The sequence below is a fragment of the Mustela nigripes genome, chromosome 1 (assembly GCF_022355385.1).
Source record: "Mustela nigripes isolate SB6536 chromosome 1, MUSNIG.SB6536, whole genome shotgun sequence".
NCBI lineage: Eukaryota > Metazoa > Chordata > Mammalia > Carnivora > Mustelidae > Mustela > Mustela nigripes.
The window spans coordinates 122,722,140-122,743,366 of NC_081557.1; the positions used below are offsets into that span (position 1 = coordinate 122,722,140).

Here is a 21,227-nt window from a genome sequence, read left to right on the forward strand (position 1 = left end):
AACACTGAAAAAATAAAATAAAGTTTAAATTTAAAAAAGAAGCAGCAATGGAAATTGACATCAGTATTCCATTTGTGAAGAATGTGTACTTAATTTTATATACGTATGCAGAAGTCAACTGCACATGAAAACATATATTTATTGTTTTTAAAAACCCTAATGTAAAGCATTTCTTTCCCTAAGCATTGTTAGAAAAAAATACCGTAACTAAAAGGACCTGGAAAGGTGCTCCACCATGGGTAATTGGCATCCTGCACATTCTTACATAATGTGCCAAGATTGCAAAGCCCTAACCACCCCTTTCTTTGGCCATTCCTCAAGGTTGTATTTACAGTGAGCAATCTTGAGAGATAGGTTAATGCCCTCATCCCAAAGAGCAGGCTTCTTTATTGCTTGCTATAAAAGCAGGGGATTCCCATATTTGGTGTTTTTTTCTTGTAACACAACCAACTAATGTATAGGCCCCCAACTAAGCCCTCTGCGTCACTCGCATGTGAATGAGGGCCAAGGGGAACTGATGCAAATATACAGATGCTAAAGCATTGATGAAAAAATACCAGCCTAACTTACTAGCTTGCAGGCATGGTAAAATCAAATCACAGAACCAACAAACCCTGCTCCACTCTGTAATAAAGATTCCAGAGCCCAGAATAGACAAATGAGATAAACAGCATCTTTCATAACGAGATTTTTTTTTTTTTTTTTTTTTTTTAGAATTTATTTATTTATTTGACAGAGAGAGAGATCACAAGTAGGCAGAGAAGCAGGCAGAGAGAGAGAGGAGGAAGCAGGCTCTCCACTCAGCAGAGAGCCCGATGCGGGACTCGATACCAGGACCCTGGGATCATGACCTGAGCCAAAGGCAGTGGCTCAACCCACTGAGCCATCCAGGTGCCCCCATAACGAGATTTTTAATGGATTTTATTTTTTAGAGCAGTTTTACATTTACATAAAAGTTCCCCCAGAAAGTTTTAAATTTTTATAGGCCTCCAACCCCAGTTTTATTATTAACAACTTGTGTTCATGTGGTACATTTCTTACAACTGACTAATATTAATACTTAGTTTACATTAGGGTTTATTCTCTATTATACATTCTACCGGCTTTACAAATGCATAATGTTATGTACCCTTCATTATAATATTACATAGAGTAGTTTCATTGCCATAAAAATCCCTGTGCTCGAGATACCTGGATGGCTCAGTTGAATAATCATCTTCTTTGGCTCAGGTCATGATCCCACATTGCTGGGATGGAGTTCCACATAGGGTTCCTTGCTCAGTGGGGAGCAGCTTCTGCCTCTATCTGCCCCTCCCCCTGCTTGTGCTCTCTTTCTCTCTCTCTGAGAAGTAAATAAATAAAATCTTTTTTTATCTTTCTTAATCCCTATGCTCTACTTTTTCATCTCTTCCTGCTCCCTAACCTCCAGAAGATATTGATCATTTTACTCTCTGCTTAGTTTTGTCCTTTCTGGAATGTCATATAGTTGAGATCATAAAATATGTAGCTTTTTCACACTGGCTTCTATTACTTAGCAACATGCATTTAAGGTTCCTCTATGTCTTTTCATGGCTTGATAGTTCATTTCTTTTTAACTTCATCCACTTATGGTAAGAGAAAATATTTATATAACATCTATCTTTTCTAAATTACTGAGACTCAATAGGTCACCTAACATATGGCCTATCCTGGAAAATGCCCCATGTCCACTTGAGAAGAATACGTATACTGTTGTTAAGTAGAGTGTTCTGTATATGTATGTTATGTATATGTATGTTAGTGCATTGCATTGTCTTCTTTTTCCTTACTTATCTTCTGTTTGTCTATCAATTATTGAGAGTATATTGAAATCTTTCAAATGTTATTGTAGAATTATCTATTTCTCCCTTATTTTTTCCAGTTTTATTGAGCTATAATTGACATATTGGGTTAGTGTAAGATGTATAAAATAATGATTTAATACATGTGTTTATTGGAAAATGATTACCACAATGTTTAGGTTGTTTGTTTTATTTTTGGAGAGAGAGCATGAGCACATAGGGGAGGGACAGAAGGGGAAGGATAATCTTAAGCAGGCTCCACACCTAGCATGAAGCCCAAATGGGGGTTCGATCTCATGACCCTGACATCATGACCTCAGTTGAAATCAAGAGTTGGACACACAACTGACTAAGCCACCCAGGTGACCTTTATTTGTCTATTCTTATGTTTAACTGAACTGCTCTATCCATTCTCTCAATCTCTATTTTCTGATTATCATTTATATATAAAATAATTACTAATAAAATATTTACTAATAATAATTAATTAATTCTGTAATTTTCTCCAGCTTTATTAAGATATTAATTGACATATAACATTGTATAAGTTTAATGTATACAATGTGATAGTTTGATATGTGTATATACTGTGAATTATTTAGCACAATAATATTAGTCAACACATCCTTCACCTCACATAATTAACATTTTGTTGTTGTTACAGTGACAACATTAAAGCTCTACTCTCTTTTTTTACCTGCATAATATACTGTTTCCTTTTTAAAGTTTTTATTTAAATTTTGTTAACATACACTGTAATATTAATCTCAGGCATAGAATTTAGTGATTCATCATATACATACAACACGCAGTGCTCATCACAAGTGCCCTCCTTAACACCCATTTTATTGACTTTCTCCACATCTTCCTTTAGTTTGTTGAGCGAGCATCTTTAAGACAGTCTTTTTAAAAAAGATCATTGTGTAGTATGGGGCACCTGGGTTGCTTAGTCAGTTGAGGTCCAAATCTTGATCACATCTCAGGTTTTGATCTCAGAGTTGTGAGTTCAAGCCCTGTGTTGGGCTCCACAGTGTGGAGTATACTTTTAAAACAAAAACAAAAACAAAAACAAACATTGTGTAGTAGATCTGCCATTAGATATTTTCAAGGCCAGTTTCTGTTGATTTTTTTTTCCTTGAGTGAGCCATACTTTATTTTTTCTTTGTATGCCTGGTGGATTTTTTTTTGTTGAAAAGTAGATATTTTTATCTAATAATGTGACAACTGGAAATCAGATTCTCCTCTTCCCTGAGGACATAACTATTTTTTATTGTTTTTATTTTGTTTGTAGTTGTGACGGTTCTTGTTGCTGTTCTAGTCTATCTCTGTGCCAAGAATCAGTTGCAGGTGTACAATTAAGATCATCCAGGTCCTTTCTGAGACCTTCTCTGAGCCTATACAGCCACATTCTACTTTTTCCCTATGTGAATTTGTTTTCTAATGTCCTAATCTTTAGTGTCTGGCTCCCAAAAGTGAGGGAAAGAAAAAAATTAAGTGCAGAGGAAAAAGGTGTTGGCCCTTTAAATCCTCTGGAAGTTACTTCAGCCTGGGGGATGGAGGATTGTTACAGTGGGAGGAGGAAAAATAACAGCTGCATCTCTGTGATCAGACCTTGAGATTTGGAGGATAGGGTCTCTTACCCAGTTTGGTTCCTGCAAGCTATGTGGAAACTGCTCCAGGAACATGTCCACAACTGCCTGCCACGGTGGCTGGTAATAGGGAGTTGGTAATTACTACTGAAATTGACCAAAATTAACTGCAGTTTGCCATCTAAGATATCCCCTGCAATCTGCAAGACTTCAATAGATCTGAGTTGCGAAAAAGTTGCAGCAGACAGATTCTGCCAGTGTAATTGTTATCTCAATGAGAAGACAGCTCCTGGTGCTTCCTACTCTACCAGCTTCTGAGACTCCTTCATAATGTGTTTTTAACATTAGTAATTTTATTAATTTTTCCCACAAAAAAGTACTTCCAACAATAATATAAATTACATTAAAAATCTAACATTCATGGATTTCTTTTGAGCTTTATTACTATGTATCTTTTGTGAATTTATTTCTCTAATTCTTGAATGTACAAAATTAGGTATGAATGTAATTTTGTTATCCAGTTCTATATAAGATGCTATTCTAATATATAAACAGGTGGCCCTTGGTAATAATGTTTTGATTGTGTTAGTGATGTATTTCAATCATACCAGTTCTATTAAATAATCTTATGAGACATATATTTTGCCGTGTGATGAAAAGGTAGTTGTTTGGCTATTTCACTGTGGTACGGTGGTATTTAAATGATACAAGCAATATGAGGTGTTTTTAAAGTAGTTTTTAAAAGGTTATATCACTCTTCTTTCTAGGGTAAAGTTGGCCTTGATTAGTTCCGGGACAGCAAAGTATCTTAGTAGTTGTATAACTACAAAGTAGTCACTGAAATAATGACTGTTTTTCAGGGTAGAAAGTCATAGACTCAGAGAGATACAAAAGTACCCAAGAGGGGGTTCTTCCTGCAAAAATAATATCTCTTTTTTCCTGGTAAATGATATCGATCTTTGTCTAATAGATCACTCTTGAGTAAAATATGAACAGAGGAAAATAATTTTGTTATTAAATTACTAAAATGAGGATATGTTTATAATCACATAAATAATTAATAGAAATCTTTTTCAATAATTTAGAAGTGCATATGCCAAAGTGAATTACATGGTTAAGGCGAATTTCACTAGTAATTCTCACTGAAGCTCACTAAAGCATAACTCCTGAGCTATAAGTATATGTTCTTTTCCACACAGTTTAGACAGTGTAAAGCATGTTACTTTATAAAGTTTTGTTAAAATACTATGATCTCCTAAAGGGTAAATATATAAGATGATAACAAGATTTAAGAAAGGAACATGTACTTAGAAAGTGAGGAGAATGGAAAGAGACTGATAATACAAGGATAAAATCGATGAAGCAAAGTATCACTAAAAGGTGAGAAGAGATGGAAGTCACAAGCATCAGAATTAACAAAAAGAGGACGTTTTCTTTTCTGAGATTAGAAGGAAGATGGGAAGTGTATAAAAATTCAAAAACTTTTTTCCAATGAAGAGAGAAATTAATAGAATTGATGTGATAGTCCTCAATCTTTCTAATAAAGAAAGAAGGATATTATCAAAGAGAAGCAGGGGGAGGGTCCTTGGGTACTGGGGGAATATGAAATATTTAGAGATGAATGTAAAACTTGTTTAACAGCAATGAGTATACCTATTTCATGAGTGGATAACATGAACTAGAAATATAATTAATTAGTGCATTTTCCTGACTTAATATTTCAACAAACAGGGAGTAAGAGAATTGAATTATAGGACTGACCCAGCATTTGAATCCAATTAATAAAAATTTCAATTAACTAGATAATGCCTACAGCCTGTGACTACTGATTAGTTGAAATTTCTTTCCTTTTTATAAGTAAGATCTGTTATTAACCATAATAATCCACAAGGAGTTAAAGCTATTGACTGTGATATATATCACTGGTAAGAATCAAAAAACTCTGGAGTAGAGCAAATTAATCATTTGTATAATTGTATCTGTTGTAAGCTAAATTGAGTACGTTGTTTAATTTATTGTTGTGATTCATCACTTCCAGATGATCTGACCAGAACCAAAATATGGAACTATGAGACAGAAATTGTCCTGTTAGATAAATACAGTTGCAATGACTTTACTCCAGAAGTGACATTAAAAGGGGACAGGCTTTCTTTGGCTTTGGAAGACTATGCTTATAGATTACAAAGTTCTTACTACAAGCTTAGAAAAAAGTGCCTCCCCATCCTTTTATCTCAAACAAACAACCAAAACAAATAAACAAGAAAACTCTAGCCTGCCCACCAATCCAACTTCTTTCTTTTCATGGGTTCCTTTGTAATACAGAAACTCTGGAATTAGCACTTGCACCTACATTATGGACTCATGAATAATAAATTCATTTAACAATTCCTTAGCTGTTTTCCTCAATGCTTTTCTAAACAATTTCTTCTCCAAAACTTACCACAACCCCCCACCACCCCCAGTTTTCTGAGCTTTCTAAACCAATCCAAGATAAAGACATGGATATTTGAGAAAATATGTATGTTTCATTAACCTCACATCCTAGTGAGCTTCCTCATAAAAACAAATGACAACCCAAACCACAACCTTTACGTTTCAGATAGAAGGGAAAACAGAAGCAAGGAATGACGGGAGGAAGGAAAGAATGGGAAAGAAAGGAGGGAAGGAGGGAGGAGAGGAGAGGAAACTGGAAGGGTGGGGAGAGGAGAGGAGGAAGACCTGGTCTGAGTGTCGAAGAATATGGTTCAGTAAAATTCTACATTGCTGTTTTCTCCTCAGCCAAACCACCAACTAATAAAAGAGGAAAAATGATAGTTGTGTGCTATCATGTGTCAAACTCTTTATGTACACTGGATTATTTAATCCATAGAACATTCCTGGGAGTAAGGACTAGAGTGCATTTTTGCAGATGAGGAAACTAAGGTCCAAGCATGTAACCTAAGGCTGCACCGTAAGAGTAGGGTCAATCCATTTCGGTCTGTTTTGAAAAACATTTGAAAAAATATTTTTTCTTCACTAATCTATAATTGAAAGTGAAAAAAATATGTAACATATTAAAAAACAGAAAGATAACTAGCCCTGCTTTGTTCCCAAATTCTCTGGTTCTTTGTTTGCCACCATTTAGAGTTAGAAGGGATACTTCAAATAAACCCTCTGAATTGTTCTTCACATGAAAGTGCTTTATAGCTAAATCTGCCTCAAGTACCACCTTCCTAAAATACAAATTTTTTTTCTACATTGGAACCTGTAACAGATTATCACATCTTGTTTTATCTAAGAAATCTAAGCCAGCTGGTGATACATCTTTGAGAAAAAGTATGTACAAGGCCTCAGAAATAAGGCATTAAAACATTATCAAAAATATTTAGGCATTAAAACATTATTAAAAATATTTAACAACATACAGACTGGCAATGTCCACATTATCTTAAGAAAACCTACACACACACACACACACATATATGTGTATATGTACATATATATTTATATATATATATATACACACACCTGTGTTATAGAAGTTACAGCTAAAGAAGCTAAGATGCAGAATTCCTAAAGAGACATAAGATCACTGAAGAACTTATTTCCTGTCAAATCTCTCTTTAAAAATATTTGTTTTTGCCAAATGAGCATATCACCAGAAACATCTTAACTAAAACCAAGATTAATTATTTATAATATTATTGAATGCTGAGTCCTGGGAGATATTGTGCTGGGTGCTGGGTTAGAAACAGGAATGAAGATAAATATGATCCCTGTTCTTATGGAACTTAGCTCCCCGTGTAGAAAAAAAGATATTCAAGAATTATAGCAAAAATAATTATAATTGTGATGAGTGCTAGAGAAAGATACAGAATGCTCTGAGAATATTTTATAGTACAACATTAAAGATCTTATCTAAATATTAGAGAAGTTTGTTGCAACCAGAAGTCATTATTTCTGTAACACATTAAAAAAATGAATAGGTTAATTTCTCAGAAAATTCTTTAGAAAGAAAATTCAACCTAAGCCAAGCACCTGGCTATGTACTTGCATATTTTATTTAATTTACTTTTATAACAAAACCACAAGGTACCTCTTGACAGACCCTGGTTTTATTCTCCAATTTGGTGTGCCAAGTGCGTCTTACACAGTAACTGTCATGACAGAAACTTTAAAAATTACCGAAACAGTACATGAAAAATTTCAGTACTATTTTCTGTCTAAATCTTCAAAACTCATACACAAGCATTGCACAATTATCCATTCCAGCCCTCTCCTTGTCTTAGCAAACATGAATTTTCAGATTATGCAAAGACCCCAATCACAAAATAAATAAAACTACTACCATTGCACAGCCCCCTGCTTTCTTGCTCTCCACTTCATTCCTATTTACACCATCCTGTAGTTACATGTCCTTCTCTGAGCAAGGCAATACCTCAGTTGCCCCAACCAGCAAATTGCTCCTCTCTCAACATTTAACAGTAGCAATGGTAGTTCTGAGTTCCTGATAAAAATAAGTGAAGAGGAGAGACCCAGGTCTAGTCTAAGGGAAAATAACTGCGTTAACCAAAACAAGAATATTCTCACCCACTGTTTTTACTTGTATTATTTGTGGATGATTCTAGGCAGCAGAGGGAGAGCTGTAATAGTTTTTTATGTACCTATAAACATTTCTGCCCATTTTTTAGGGCCATATTTGGAGTTCCCCTACTGCTTATTCTGAATTCATGTTCAGCTAATTCTGACTGCTTTAATCTTTGGTGACTTTTAAAAATTAAATTTCAAGTTTAAAATTTTGTTTGAATGTAACAATAGGTAAAATGTCTGCAAATCAACAAGATTCTACTATTACACAAACTCTTCTCAGGTAAGAGGGAAAAAATTATTGCTTAGCTTTTGAGAAAAATCCCCTTATGATAATGAAAGTCTTTGATATAGCAGCAATAATTGCCTATGACATAAATTGAAGGCAATGTATAATAAGCCTTGATTATCTTCAAGGCCTTCAGATTCCTTCATAACCTCACATACCACCCTATACCCTTCAGAGGAAGACATTTTGCCAACAGGTATTTCACTCATGAGTAATCTGAGCCCAAGTTTGTCCTTGAATAGGCACTAAAGGGGGACATTTGTTCATTACAGCTTCAATTCTGAACTTAAAGCTTTTATCAAAGACTTTCATCAAGATTAATTTCACAATGCCTTTTTTATGCATGTTGATTTCAGTTGTCACAAAAATAGCCTGAGTAAACTTATCTTCAAGACTCTAATTCCCATAAGGCTCTGAGTTTCCCCTTTTTTGGCCCCATTCCTTATCCCTGTCCAAAACCAGAAATAATACCTGGGCCTTTTGAGACTCAGTCATCAGCAGAATGGCCTTCTTGGAACATTCTCTTCACTTCTTGCTTTAAAACCTGATCAAGCCCTCAGCCCTTTTCTCTGCAGCTCAAAGTCCTAACTCTACTACTAGAAGGCCTGGAAGTAGAGATGACATTCTCATTTTTTGTTGCTCCTGCCATACCATTCTTCTTCCCTCCTCCATAAACATGTTCCATTTAAATTTCATGACATCAAACTACAGCATTAATTCTCATTTCCTTGCTGCAGTGCTGGAACAATCTTATCTTCCTCCACCCTGCTCCTTGAAGATTTTAGTTCCTAACTCCTCAATACAGTCTCAGACCCTATTCCTGTCATAAATTTCAGTTGACTTCTATGCCCACATAGATGATCCATCCACCCAATGCATTGTCATTCAGTGCCTTGACCTTCTTTCTTCCAATTTAATCCTCCACCTTACTCCAGTTATTTACTCACATGACCATACCTCCATCTTTGTCATCCCCAATAACTACAGCTTCTCAATCATCTCAATTTGAGGCATCCCACTTTCTGACCACCATCTCCTATCTTTCTAGCTTAACTACCTATATTTGAAGAATTCCAACAAGTCTCTGACCCTACAGAAATCTACAGTTCATTGATTCTATCCACCTTAAATTGCATGGTCAGTGATAATCACTTCCTTGCATATACCACATATATCTTTAACTCTCCTTCCCTTTTCTTATCTCTTTGTATTTGGCTAAACCACAACCGTGTTTATGTCCAGTTCTCTGCCTACTCCATATTTGCACCTGTGCATGTAAACATGGCTGGAGGAAACAAATAAATAAATTGACTTGTGCAACCAAAAAAGAGGCAGAACCCTTGGTGGGCCTCTGGATTTGGAAGGTAGCATATTCTTCATTTGGGAGGGTTTTTTTAAAAATTAATTAATTAATTAATTTTAATTTGTGTGTGTGTGTTCCAAAATTGTTTATGCACCACACTCAGTGCTCCATGCATTATGTGCCCTCCTTAATACCCACCATCAGGCTCACCCAACCCCCCACCACCCTCCCCTTTAAAACCCTCAGTTCGTTTCTCAGAGTCCACAGTCTCTCATGGTTTGTCTCATTTGGGCATTTTAATCTACCCCATTTACTGAGGGACGTTAAAGCTTCTAGTTTTGACTGGGGTCTAGAACAGAAGGCTCTGTAAAAGGTCCAGGTGGCTGTACAAGCAGCTCTGCTACTTGCGTCATATAATCCACCACATCCAGTGAGACTGAAAGGTCAGTGGTAGATAGAGATGCTATTTGGAGCCTTTTGCAAGTCCCTAGAAGTGAACAACACAAGCCCCTAGGATTTTAAAGCAAAACTCTGCCATCTTCTGCAGATAGTTACTCTGTAAAACAGCTCCTGGCCTGCAACTGAGACTTCATAGAAACTAAATGTACAACCATGAGCCACCAGGATACCGTGTGACCTTAGTTTCTAATCGTGAACTGGGTGTTACCTGACCCACCAAGGCACAAATGTGGCATGCATAGCAGTACTCCATTATCAAGTGAAAATGGTATGTATGTGATTAGGCTCAAGCAGGCCCTGAAGGCAAAAGTTACATGTAAAAGTGGCCCAAATGCTCATGGTCCTCACTCCTGCCACGCTACCTTCTCTCTCCCAGCCTGCACCTACGGCCTCATGGAGAGTTCCCTCCACTCAGTTGACAGAGGAAGATTCTGGCCTGGTGTAGAGATGATTTTGGACAATACGCAGACACCACCCAAAAGTGGACAGCTGGAGCACTACATTCCCTTTTTCTGGGACATCCCTGAAGGGCAGTGGTAAAGGGAAACCCTCCCAGTGCACAGAACTTTGCGCAGTGCACCTGATTATTCACTTTGCTTGGAAGGAGAAATGGCCAGACGTGATTACATACTGATTCACTGACTGTGGCCAATCACTTTCGCCCCAAACACCCCTGGCATTGTCCAGTGGACTCATGAACAAATCACTATGGTGTCAAGGATGGAGGTTATCATGGGCTTAGCGCATAGATTCCCACTTACCAAGACTGACCTAGCTATGGCCACTGCTGAGTGTCCAATCTGTCAATTGAAAAGACAACATTAATCCCGATATGGCACAATTCCCTGAGGTGGTAGCCGGTTACCAGGTGGCAGACTGATTACTCTGGACTGCTTCCATTATGGAAGGGGCAGTATTTTGTTCTTACTGGAACAGACATTGTCTCTGGATATGGGATTTCCTTCTCTGCATACAATGCTTCTGCCCAAACTATCATCCATGAACTTACAGAGTACCTTACCCACATCCATTGTATTCTACATAGCATTACGTCTGATCAAGGAATTCACTTCACAGCAAACAAAGTGTAGCAATGGACCCATACTCACGGAATTCACTGGTCTTCTCATGTTCCCCGCCCCCTTCCTGAAGCAGCTGGCTTGACAGAACAGTGTAAAAGCCTTCTGAAGATTTTAGAGACTCAATTACAGTGCCAACTAGGTGACAACTTGCAGGGCTAAAGCAAAGTTCTCCAGAAGTCTGTGTATTCTCTGAATCAACATCTGATATATGATGCTGTTTCTCTTACAGCCAGGATTCACAGGTCCAGAAACCAAGCCGTAGAAGTAGGAGTGACACCACTCACTATTACTCCTGGTGACCTGCTAGCAAAATTTTTGTTCCCTCTTACTGAGACATTACACTCTGCTAGTTTAGAAGTCTTGGATCCAAAGGGAGGAATGCTTCCACCAGGAAATACAACAATGATTCCAATGAACTAAGAGTTGAGAATGTCACTAGACTACATTGGACAACTCAAACCAATGATTCAATAGGCAAGGAGAAGAGTTGTTGTGCTTGATTGAACCTGACCATCAAGGGGAAATCAGGCTGCTAGTCCACACTAGACATGAGGAATGTACTCTGTCCAGAATATGAGAGATACTTTAAGGCATCTCTTACTATACTCCCTAAGTGATTAAAGTCAGTCTGTAAGAATCTAATCCAAATAGGACTACTAATGGACCAGACTCTTCAGGAATAAAGGTTTGAATCACTCTACTGGGCAAAGAACCATAACCAGCTAAAGTGCTTGCTGAAGGCAATAGTGAGAAATAGGTGAGAAAAAGATTCTTACAAATACCAGCTATAACTACATGACCAGTTAAAGAAATGAGGACCATAATTATCCTAAGTATTTTTTCCTGACTTTTGTTATATGTTTGTGTCTGTAATATGCATGTTATGCATGATATGCATAACAAGTATTTGCTTAGTGTATATATATATGTTTTAATATATAATATGCATGTTATGCATGATATGCATAACAGAAGTATTTGCTTAGTGTATATATATATATGTGTGTGTGTGTGTGTGTGTGTGTATATATATATATATATGCAGCAAACATTTTGTCTTTCCTCTTATGTCCTTAAGTAAGGAATATATATATATGTATATATATATACATATATATGCAGCAAACATTTTGTCTTTCCTCTTATATCCTTAAGTAACTTATTTCCTTAAGTAACATGGAACATAGTGTGCAAGTATTATTAATTTTATATCATTTGGTATTTAAGTTATAGGATATAAAGAAGAGAAAGTATCATTCAAAAATTTTACCTCCTCTTATAGGGAAGCAAGAAAACAGTATTTTAGGATATTTGGTAAAATTACAATCTTGTTATTGCTTCATTTGGAGATTAAATATGGTTAAGGAGAAGTGTGTGAGTGCCAAACTGACAACTGTATAATTTTGTGTCACCTTGACTGAGCCACAGAATGCCCAGATATTTGGTCAAATAGTATTCTCTGGTGTGTGTGTAAAGACATTTCTGAATGAGATTAACATATGATTCACTAGACTGTGTAAAGCAAGTTGCTCTATCCAATGTGGATGAGCCTTATCCAATCCAATAAAGGCATGAATAGAAGAAAAAGGCAGAATAAGAGAAAATTCATTTTCTCTGCCTGTCTTCAGACAGACGAACTACAGCATTGACTCTTCTGGAACTCTAGCTTATCAACTTTAGATCCCAATACTTCTGTTTCCATAACTGTGTGAGCTAATTCCTTATAATAAATCTCATACAGTTCTGTTTCTATTCAATCTGTTTCTCTGGAGAGCCATGCTAATACACTAAGCTATTTCATCACCACAAAAATCATTTTCATGTTATCTCTTTACAGTCATACCCACCCTTCCTCTTCTCCAACCCCACCATCCCTAACTTCTGGCAAACATTAATCCATTCTTCATCCCTATTTTTTTCATTTTGAGAATGTTACATAAATGGAATCTCATTACATAACCTATGAGATTGTCTTTTTTCACTTAACGTAATGTCCTTGAGACCCATCCAAGTGGTGTGTCTATCAAGACACACCTATTTTGTTCCTATTTTGATTAGTGCTCCATGGTATGGATGTAGCACAAGTTGATTAGTCATTCACCTACTGACAAACATTATGGTTGTTTCTAGTTACTGCTTATTACAAATAAAGCTGCTATGCATATTTGTATGTTTTTGTACAAACATAGTTCTCATTTCTCTGGAATAAAAACCCAGTGTGATGACTCAGTCTATGGTAGTTGGGTATTTAATTTCTAAGAAACTGCCAAATAATTTCCCAGAGTAGCTGAATGATTTTGCATTCTACCAACATGTACGAGAGATCCAGTTTCTCTGCATTCTTGCCAGCATTAGCATAGACACTATTTTTTACTTGAGCTGTTCTAAGAGGTGTGTAATGATACCTCATGGTTTTAATTTGTATGTCCCTAGTGACTACTGATATTGAACATCTTTTCCTGTGCTTATTTGCCATCTATGAGTACTCTTCAGTGCAATGTCTTCATGTTTTTTGCTTTTTATGGATTGCTTAATTTTTTTACTGCCCATTTTCTAAAAACTCTTTAACCATTTTTATGTGTACAGTTCAAAATTCAGTACATGTTGTGAAATCATCACCACTATCCTATTCTAAACACTTTTATCCTCCAAAACAGGAATTCTGTACCCAGTAAGCAGTAACTCCCAAGTTCCTCTTTCCTCTAACCTCTGGTAACTTCTATTCAACTGTCTCTGAATTGGACTTTTCTAGGTACCTCCCCTAAATGAAATCATGTAATTTTTGTTCTTTTATGTCTGACTTATTTAACTTAGCATAATGTTTTCAAACTTGATCCATGTTGTAGTATTTCACTCCTTTTTATGGCTGGCTATTGTATAGATATAACTTATTTTGTTTATCCACTCATTTATTAATGAATATTTACATCCTTTTTTTAAAGCTTTTAAATTTTGTTGAAGTCCAATTTATTGCAAATATTTTCTTCCATTTCATGTTTAGTCTTTTCACTCGCTTGATAGTATCATCAGATACACAAAAGCCTTTTATTGTTGAACTCCCTGAGTTCTTTATTCTAGATATAAGTCTTTGTCAGATATCTGGTTTACAAATACTTTCTCCCAGTCTATAACTTGTTTGTTCATTCTTTTAACAGGGGAAGTTTCACTGGGGAAGGTTTTTAATTTTGATGACGTCCAATTTATTGATTGCTTTTAGTATTACATCAAAGTACTCTCACCAAGCCCTACGTCCCCAAAATTTTTTCCTATGTCTTCTAAAAGTGTTATGATTTGATGTTTTACATTTAAATCTATGATCCATTTTGAATTAATTTTTGTATAAGGTGTGAAGTTTAGGTCAAAATTTTTCTTTGCCTATAAATATCCAATTTCTCCAGCACCATTTGTTGAAAAAGCTACCCTTTCTCCACTGAATGGCTTTTGCATCTTTGCCAAAACTCAGTTGTCTGTCTATTTCTGGGTAGTCTAACCTGTTATATTGATCTGTGTGTTTATCCCTCTACCAGTACATTTTGTTCATTACTGTAATTTATAGTAAGTATTAGATTTGGGTTAAGTGATTCTTCCCACTTAATTCTTCTTTGAAAATTATTGTTACAATTTCAGTTTGCCTTTCCATATAAATTTTTGAATACTCTTGTATCTCAAAAAAAAAATCTTGCTGGGATTAAAATAGGAATTATGTTAAACCTATACATCGGCTGGGGAACAATTAGCATCTTTACTATGAGTTTCTGAATCCATGAACACAATACGCATCTCTATATATTTATATTTTCCTTTATTTCTTTAATAAGTGTTTTGTCGATTTCAGTGTAAGTCCTGCTCATGTTTTACAAAACTTACACCTAAATTGTTTTGTTGTGACTGTAAATAGTATTACATTTTTTATTTTGGTTTCCATGTGTTCATTGCTAGTATATAAAAGTATAATTGATTTTTGTCTATTATCTTGTATTCTGAGAACTTGCTGAACTCACTTTAAGTTGTTTTGCTAATTTCTTGGAATTTTTAAAATAATTCCTTCATTTTGTTAAAAATAGTAAGTTCATTTGTTTAATAAATTATTAGATTGTTTACTTTGTTCCAGATACCGTTCTAACTACTAGATATGGAGGTTACTGAGAAAATTAAAGTTTCTTGACCTCATGGAGCTTAGATTTTAGAGGAAAGAAAAGGACTGCAATCAATTAAATAACAATTAAGTTAATTTCACTTAAGTGGTTGATGGTTAAGTACTATAAAGAAATAAACAGAGTAACATAATAGAGTGGTAGATAATCTAGAACTGACCCTATGAGGAGATGACTTCTGAGCAGATTTAAATTATAGTAACCAGAGAAGAAAATTTCAGTAAGTAAAAATGCCCAAAGACCTGAAAGAGGATGACCTGAGGAAGAAACCATAAGAAGGACAGTGTGGCTCACATTGTAAGGAGGAGAGTAGTAGGAAAAGACTCAAGAGTTACTTCATGTAAAGTCTTGCAGTTAATAGTAGGCACTTGAATCGCTTGAATTTTATTCTAAATAAGATAGGAAGCACTGACAGTTTTAAAAGTTGTTAGGGAATTGCTTTTCGGCCTTTTGGCTAAGATCAAGTATAAAAGCTGTTAGGTTAAGTTTGGTGTGTGTTATTGAAATCATAAAAAATATCACCCCACCATACCAGTGATCGGTATATTTCTTTCCATCTTTTTAATTTAAAAAATGTACATTAACATAAAATGCATAAAGTGATTATTAGTAATTATTCACAAGATGATTTATTAATCACAGTTCTTTCTAATCTACACATTGAGTTTGCTTTTGATTCTATAGAGAAATATAAATAATCTCATAACTTCATAGTAGTGGTGTTGCAGTTGGCCAACTCTAACCACTGCCTTTGAAAATGTCTTTCCTCTTTGCCTATCACAAATATATAAACGCACACACACTTCTCAACTAATAGCTATTTATTTAACCTCTGGTGCTTTCATGACCTTGTCTGTAAAATGTGTCCACTGATGTCTACTTCCAAAGTCTATTTTGAAAACTAAGAATAAAGTATACTATATTGAGTCCCAGGAAAACAGAGGGTGATTAATAAATGATATTTCCCTATCCTGAGCTTTTTCTTGTTCACCCCCATCACAGCTCCTACTTTCAGATTTAAGATATTTCTAAAACCATTTCATTCATAACTGGAGTATTAGAGTAAAATTTTATACAAAATTTTAAAGCCTGTGGCAATAGCACCTATTAATTCAATGATTAGGGGCAGAACACACTTGAGCAAAACCTTTCCACAGACTTTTGAAAATATTTTAAGATGCTGAACAAGAACATGGTACTGTATATAACCTTTAGTTGTGGGATAAAATCAATTATGTAAAATCACATTCAAATGAAATCTTAAAACAATAGAACAGGATATCGTGTACATTTTTTTAACCAATGGAAATATAGGAAAACATGCTTTGACTATTTGAGCATAAAAACCTACTAAATATTTTATTTCATGCATCTATCACTCAAGAAATACTTTAAAAACTCTGAGTCATGGGGGCACCTGGGTGGCTCAGTGGGTTAAGCCGCTGCCTTCGGCTCAGGTCATGATTTCAGGGTCCTGGGATCAAGTCCCGCATCGGGCTCTCTGCTCAGCAGGGAGCCTGCTTCCTCCTCTCTCTCTCTCTCTGCCTGCCTCTCTGCCTACTTGTGATCTCTCTCTCTGTCAAATAAATAAATAAATAAAATCTTAAAAAAAATAAAATAAAATAAATAAAATTCTTAAAAAAAAAAAAAAACACACTGAGTCATGGGTGCTTTTGGAAGCCTGATAGTATGAAACTATGTTATCTGTGTTATGCAGACTGAGAACAACTTGCACTATGCTGTCTCAGACATCTTATTTTACAACATTCAATTTCTCAAGAGAGAATATTAACAAAAAGAAAGAAATGTTATTAATGATCTGTTAAGTTTTTAACTAACCAGTATTTTTTTTTCTCCTATTTTGGAGTAATTACTTCACTCCTGTTACTCAGCAATCTTCAATCATCTTCAGTTGGCTCCCTAGCAAATCCTTAACTAAGGCTAATTCCAAATCTCTGCTACTCCTCAAATTCACAGGCCTACCGTTCATTCCTCTTAATGTTTCACTTTTTATATTATTTTTGCCTTCCAATATGGCACCATTCCCAGTAAAGTACAACTTTCCTCTATAGTTTTACCTTCTATCTATTTGAAAAGGAAAAGTTAAAAAGTTATTCCTGTGCTCTAGCATGGTTGTCTTTTAGACTCATCAACTGCCTTATTTCTCTTTTATCTTCAGTTTCTTCCTACAAATTCCGTCCAAAAGTTTACTCTACTTGGTTCCTTTCTCATCTAAACTGCTATTCTTATGATTATCACAACTGGCATGTTAAATAGGATGGCGTAATCATTTTGTAAATTGGTAAAAGAAAAACATACAGCTTTATATTTCTATCTTATTTCTATTCTATCTTAAATCATTTAAGTTTTGTCATTATTGGAGGCCATTTATGCCAAATTTCACAACAATATTAGCTAAAGGTGAATGGGGCTATAATTACACTATTTTTCTTTCCAATTTAAAGGCCTCTGATTAAAGGCTATATTCTTATTGCAAATCTTTGGACTTTAACTTGAAAAAGTACAAGCATAACTGTAGCTGTTTATTGTAAACCATCTTCAATGTCAGCATGCTCACATAAAGGCAGACCTCAGGGATAATGTAGGTTCAGTTCCAGACCACTGTAGTATGAAGTAAGTATCACAAGAGTCAAATGAATTCTGGGGTTTCCCAGGGCATCTAAAAGCTACGTCTACACAATACTGTTGTCTATTAAATGTGCAATGGCTTTATGTCTAAAAAACTACATACCTTAATTTAAAAATACTGTATTGCTAAAAGATGCTAACCATCATCTGAGCTTCCAGTGAATCATAATCACTACTCACAGATTACCTTCACAAGTAATTATTAAAAAGTCTGAAATACTGCAAAAACCAAAATGTGACAAAGCCACAAAATTAGCAAATACAGTTCAAAAAACCGCGCCAACAGACTGGCTTGACACAAGGTTACCACAAGCCTCCAGTTCATAAGCCAATATCCGCAAACCACTATTTACTCTAGCACGTGAAGTCCAACAAAATGAGGTATTAAACACTGTGAAGTTTTCACCTGGTTTTCTATTGTCGAAGTACTCTCCGAGATGGACATAGGCAAATATATACCTTTCATTCTTTCTCACCTGCCACCCTTTCCTTACTCTTCCGTTGTTTGGACACCTTTTAGTTTTTCAAGATGACCCAAAAGCTCACTAAAAAGATACTTCGAGGCTTGACAAAAATCCCTACCCGTACCCATACTGCCAGTACAGTTCTTACTTTAATAGCCACAGCACTGAAGGCACTCACATTTAGGAGCCTTAGCTCATTTCTCGATGAAGGAGCCAAGACCTAAACCATTTCTCCTCAATCACAGTTTTGCGTTTCTCTTCCTTACTTACTCCCCAAATGTTTTTCTCTCGTTTCCAAAACGTTTTCACAAAATTTTACACAAATAGCACTTCCTCAGGCTTTCACGAATCACCTGACCGGCACAGAACCTAGAGAGTTCGGAAGGTGGGAATACTAAAATCGTGGTCACTTCCTCAGCGTCCGCTCCCGGCCGCACCTGCCAGAAAACCGCCTGTGACTCGACACACGCTACCCAATGACGCGACCGTCGCCTTGCGACTCCACTGGAAGCGGCCGCACCTGCGCAGCTGCGAAAGAGCGGGGCGGGGCAAGGCGAGGAGGGGCGGGGAGGCGGCGGGGGCGTAACCTGGAGGGTGGCGGCGAGTTGGGGAGGATTTGGAGGGGGAGAGGAGGACAGAGAGGTGGGGGCGGGGGGGAGGGGCCGGAGGGCCCGAGGGCTGTAGGGCCGGAGGGCGGGCCTTTCCGGAGGGAAAGGTCTTTCACTTCCTGTTTGCGGGAACTTCTGGATCCGGGTCAAGGAGAGTTCGCCTCCTCATCTTCTCCGGGGCTGACCCGGCACTTTCAGTGACAGCGGCTTCTGACTCAACCGAAGGCTGGTTTCATCTTACGACCTGCTGAGCCCCGACATCCACACCTGCCTCGGGACGCTAAGTCGCGCTTCCTCCACCTATTGGGGGACAGCCACGGGCCTTAAGTGACCGCCGCCGCCGGGGGTCCTCGCCAACCGCCCCGCGCTGATGCTGAGAGGGAGCGTGGGCCCGGGGCGGCGGCGGAGTGCGAGCCTCTGGCTCCCTAGGCCCGCCGCGGGCGCTGCCGGTTCTTACGCTCCCCAGACTTGCCACCTCCCGCCCGGGCTTGGATGGGCCCTTCTGTCCGATAAATGTGGCTGCTGAGACTGCGGTGGCGGTGGTCGGTCCCGCTGCTGCTGCGGCGCTCCAAGTTCACCTGTGCCGCGGGACTCTCCTGCCCCACGTCGGGACTGTCGCCCCCCGCTCCTAATCCCCCGACCCCGGCCTTGCAGTTTGGCGACAATGGACAAGATCCTGGAGGGCCTGGTGAGTTCTTCGCACCCACTGCCCCTAAAGCGGGTGATTGTGCGGAAGGTGGTGGAATCGGCGGAGCATTGGCTGGACGAGGCGCAGTGTGAAGCCATGTTTGACCTGACCACCCGGCTCATTCTGGAGGGCCAAGACCCCTTCCAGCGGCAGGTGGGGCACCAAGTGCTGGAGGCCTATGCCCGATACCACCGGCCAGAATTCGAGTCCTTCTTCAACAAGACGTTCGTGCTGGGCCTCCTTCAGCAGGGCTACCACTCGCTGGACAGGAAGGACGTAGCCATTCTGGACTACATTCACAACGGCCTGAAGCTGATCATGAGCTGCCCATCGGTGCTGGACCTCTTCAGCCTGCTGCAAGTAGAGGTGTTACGTATGGTGTGTGAGAGACCGGAGCCGCAGCTGTGTGCCCGATTGAGCGACCTCCTGACCGACTTCGTGCAGTGCATCCCCAAGGGAAAACTGTCCGTCACCTTCTGTCAACAGCTTGTTCGAACGATAGGCCATTTCCAGTGCGTGTCCACCCAGGAGAAGGAGCTGCGGGAATATGTCTCTCAGGTGACAAAAGTGAGTAACTTACTGCAGAACATCTGGAAGGCCGAGCCCTCCACACTCCTGCCTTCCCTGCAGGAAGTTTTTGCAAGCATTTCTTCCACAGGTAAGTGTCATTATATTCCAGAAAAATCTCTCGTGGAAATTCAGCATGTCTCTTAGACACACACCATGTTTGCTTCTCTGCCCTGGAGAACAGATCTTAATACCCTCATCCAAAGTTTTATTCTCATCCACTTCCGTACTTAGGGTGTCCCTTTGTACCTTTGGGGGCGGGGGGGGGGGGAGCAGTGTTCCTATTTTAAATGTTGAAAACATTGAGGTCTAAGACCTTTGGCACTGAGTAAGTTGCTTAATTACCTAGCCTCTGCTGAAGTTATGGAATGCTTTGAGGATGACAGCGACTAAATAAAGCTTCTATTCATTAGTGACTAATGATAGCATAATAATGTTTACCATGTTATTATTGTACTGTGACTCTGTCATCTTTCGTTACTAGTTTTTCTCCTGTTTTTTAATTTTCCCACTTTTTTATTCATGAGCTGTGTGGTTTGTTTTATTACTGGATTATCACAATTTAACTATGTAGTTTTTGCATATTGACTTTTTTTTTTCTCTACAGTAGTTTATGAGAGAGGGTATAGGTAGAAGGAGGGAAAGACTATGAGAACCTAAATAGATGTTTTTGTGCTCAGTGTATATAGCCCATGAACTACATCCTTAGAAAGTGGGAAGGAGTCAAGTGATAATTGGCAAGAAAATGCTTTCTCACCAGGAATTGTACCTTATATTTACATTCCTTTTTTGGACTTGGAGCTTTCAGCTCTGTAAGTTGTGAGACAATAGACCCAAAACTGTGTTCCTTTCCTCTCTACTTGGTACAGCCATTCTCCTTGGCTATTTGAAGTTGAACTTGTGAAGGAGGTGTTTTTTATCTTGGGAACCAGAAATAAGAGTAGAGTTTTAACAAGCTCCGTATATTCTGATGAATTAAATATGTTTAG

General features: G+C 37.7%; 1 protein-coding gene across 1 annotated transcript in view; it reads left to right on the forward strand.

Moving 5' to 3' along the window:
* Positions 1-19,642: 19,642 nt before the first annotated feature.
* USP38 (ubiquitin specific peptidase 38) overlaps positions 19,643-21,227 on the forward strand; it is a 35,783-nt gene continuing 34,198 nt past the window's right edge. Inside the window, exon 1 of the mRNA XM_059373034.1 lies at positions 19,643-20,329. Within this exon, the coding sequence (XP_059229017.1) occupies positions 19,648-20,329 (682 nt within the window). The 5' untranslated portion in view covers positions 19,643-19,647. The remainder of the gene's footprint in view (positions 20,330-21,227) is intronic.